We start from the raw sequence: 3,421 nt of genomic DNA on the forward strand, positions 1-3,421 counted from the left end.
CTGAAAGTAAACTAAAAAGATCCGTCCTGGCCCAAAAAAGAAGCGAAAAGTGAGACAGGAGGCAAAACAGGAAATGAAAAAGCCCGACGGGGAACACATCATCGGGGAGATATAAAAAATGTAAAACATGACATAGCACAAAGGAAAATAGATACAGAAAAAAAACAGTCGTCATTGCAGTACTAGTACACTTGTGGAAAGTTTGCTCATCCAAGTACACAAAACATTCGACGTCGACGTCAATGTTACCAGTCATCGCCGGTTCCATTTACTGCGCGTTGCACGTTCCTTCTTGGGTGTTACAGTCGCCGACAGTGAAGCCGGAGGCTTTGCCCGAGTTGACGGCGTTAGCGCACAAGTTGTTTTGGATGGAGCAGGCGCGCTGGACGGCGGCGCTCTTGTTGACAAAGGTGTCGCCGTTGACCTCGAAAGGCCGGTCCGGGTTACCCGAATCGGTGACGGCAGGGGCCGCAATACCAGCGATGGCACCCGACGAAGAGGACGACGAGCCATTGTTGGTAGCTACAGCAGTAACATAGTTAGCAGTGGCCTAGCTCGACTTGGAGGAGCAGGACGTCTTCTTACCTGACTTGGAGGTGGCCGCTGCACTGCTGCTGGCAGTGGTCGAGCTGGCCGTGTTGCTATTGTTGCCGGAGCCGTTTTTGTTGCCGCCGCCGTTGTTGTTGCCGGAGCCGTTGCTGTTACCGGAACCGTTGTTGTTGCCCGTACCGGCGTTGTTGGTGGTAGTGCTGCCAGAGTTGTTGTTGTTACCGGAGCCGTTGTTTTTTCCAGAGCCGTTGTTGTTACCGGAGCCGTTGTTGTTACCGGAGCCGTTGTTGTTACCGGAGCCGTTGTTGTTGCCGGAGCCGTTGTTGCCACCACCGTTGTTGTTACCGCCGCCGTTGTTGTTACCGGAGCCATTGCCGCCGTTGCCACCGACAGTGAAGTAACGGCAGTCATCCTGGAAACCGCGCTGGGCAACGGGCATCAGCACGGGTTGGTGGTTGGCGGACGAAGACATGGTGCAGACACGGTAGTTGCCGGCCGGCAGGCCACCGGTGACAGCCGTAGTGACGGTACCCTGGCCGTTGCCAGCATCGTTGATACCCTTGAAGAAGACAAACTGGCTGGCATCGAGGGGCGTGGTGAACTGGAACGAGTTGCCAACGTCCTGGATGGTCACGTGGGTGTGGCCGATGATGTTGCCGTTGTTCTCCAGGTCCTGGGGAGCCGCGTAGTAGGTGCTAGTGGCGTTGGTGAATGTGCCCAGGTTGAGGTTGGCGACCGTCAGGGTAACATTGAAATCCGTGAGCGCAGCGAGGTTGTCGTTGAGCTTAGGGTTTAGGATGACTGTGGAGACCATGTTTGTTGAGGCAGGGATCTTGCCCATGACTGACACTTGTTAGCAATTGTGGGAAGAATGAGAAGTAGAGGACATAACCTACCAATACCGTTGCAAGAACCCGACTTGATTTGCAGACCGTTGGTCAGGGTTTGGCCGGAGCAGAAGTTGATGAAGTTGGAAGTATCTCTGATTTGTTAGACAAAGTCAATGTGAAAGGGAACGACCAAAACGTAAAATGAAAGACAACTAAAAAACGGAAAAGGATACCCACGTCTCAGAGTTGGTTTGGCCGTCGGCGGCGACATCGTTGACCTGGCCAGTAACGAAACTGCCAGTCTGAACGGCGTTTCTGTTCAGGCATGTGTTGCTGGCACGCTTGACAGAGTTGGCATCGGCCTTGGTCGGCGTGCGCTTAATGGCCGAGGCCTCAGTGAGGGCGGCAACGCTGCCGAGAGTGATGAGAACGGACTTGAACATTATTTTGGCGGTGGTGAAGGTGTACTTCCTAAGATACTGACGTAGTCCTGGTAGGTATGTATGTTTTATGTTTTGGCTGTGATGTGGTTGGTGACCGACGGATCGGACAAGTGAAGATCAAGGATAGGATATGATAAAGGGAGCAAATGTGAAGGAGCAAAAGAGAAAAAGTTGGTACCGGACCGAGGAAAGAAGAAGGCCAAAAGGTAAGGTAAAAAATGAATGTCAGATGACTGCTTGACTAGCAAGTAAAGAAGGTATTGTTAAATAAAAAGGAAACACGACGATAGGTTGTGATGACAAGCCTTTTCTGTCGAGTTTGATGTTTTGTAAAAAAAGAGTGATAGAATGGAACACAGTCCAGCAGTTCAGAACAAGCAAGAAGCGAAAGAAGTGTGGAGGAAAAGAAAGACGAAGCGAACAAAAGAATGCAAAAAAGTGCGAAGCAAGATGTTTTCTCGACTGAGGAGAACAGGAAAGGAGGAGACAGAAATAAAGCAAGAGAGCCAAGCCTTTCTCTTTATATGCCAGGGACGACGACGAGACGATGCTATGTGCAACAAGGTTTGACAAGCATGTCGAGGGGAAGGGGTTGCAGGCTGGTGCAGGCCTGGCTAAGCTTGGCGCCAAAGTGGAGCCATCGCGAAGTGCGGCCAGGTACAGCCATTTAGGCCAGGTTGTGGGACGAGGATGCCTAGGATGTAATTTTGTGAGAGTCGTGTAAGTGGGCGAGCCAGGGTTGGGGGCCGTGAGCCGCGAGTCGTGAGTCGTGAGTCGTGAGTCGTGAGTCGTGGGTCGAAGCCATGGGTCGTGGGTTGTATGCAGATTGTAAGGAATGGTGAGCGAGTGGTGAGGGCCTCGGTGGCGGTCGGCTACGTCCGCCCTGGCTCTTCCTCCGACGTTGACATCGGATATGCAGGATCTCCACACCACCAGTGCACAAGAGACGCAGAAGAGACACGATGAGAGACAGTGCTGGCCTACCAGCAGGATCGTGCAGGGGCGTCCCAGGAGAACGGTCAAACAAGACCCCTAAATCACACTAGTAAAAAAGAAGAAGACACAGGAGGCTGTACGGAGTACGTCGAGTTTTGTGTGTAAGAAGGAGACTAGGCCAGGGGCTGGAGGTTCACTCGACGGCTGGGGCGGAAATGGTGTGGAGGCTGTCGAGCGTGGCAGCGTTGCAACTTTGCCATCTTGACATGGCGGACGCGATGAGGGTTCAGCGACGGCCTGTTGCATCTTGTCGGGCTGTTGGCTGTTGGGGCTGGGGGCGACCGATGATTTTCATCCATGAGTGATCCTGTGGGAATCTCTCAAGGCTCTGTGTGTGTCTGTGATGATGCATGTCATGGCGGAGGTCAAACAAACACGACAAACGACAAGAGTCAAGGCGAAAACCAGACAGAAAACAAGGACGGAACAATGGGGCCGTCCATCATAGGGAGCAAACACGACGAGCTGCACAGGGATCCGAGTGTCGAAAGGGGGCACTGCTTCGATAATGGGACGATAGACAACGCAGCAACGCAGACGATCTCAACAGCAGTAAATGCTGAGCAGAAAAGATGCGCCTGCTATGGCGATCATGAGGCGCAG

The 3,421-nt window shown here is 52.8% G+C and overlaps 1 protein-coding gene across 1 annotated transcript; it reads right to left on the reverse strand.

Annotated features, from left to right (window-relative positions):
• Positions 1-268: 268 nt before the first annotated feature.
• Positions 269-1,822, reverse strand: SPBR_05875 (uncharacterized protein; the record flags this gene model as incomplete). Its single annotated transcript, XM_040764138.1, has 4 exons — positions 269-522; positions 586-1,392; positions 1,446-1,531; positions 1,617-1,822. The coding sequence occupies 4 exons, from the start codon at positions 1,820-1,822 to the stop codon at positions 269-271; spliced, it is 1,353 nt and encodes a 450-aa protein (XP_040622643.1).
• Between the last annotated feature and the right edge of the window lie 1,599 nt (positions 1,823-3,421).

Source organism: Sporothrix brasiliensis (genome assembly GCF_000820605.1).
Source record: "Sporothrix brasiliensis 5110 chromosome Unknown Cont15, whole genome shotgun sequence".
Taxonomy (NCBI): Eukaryota; Fungi; Ascomycota; class Sordariomycetes; order Ophiostomatales; family Ophiostomataceae; genus Sporothrix; species Sporothrix brasiliensis.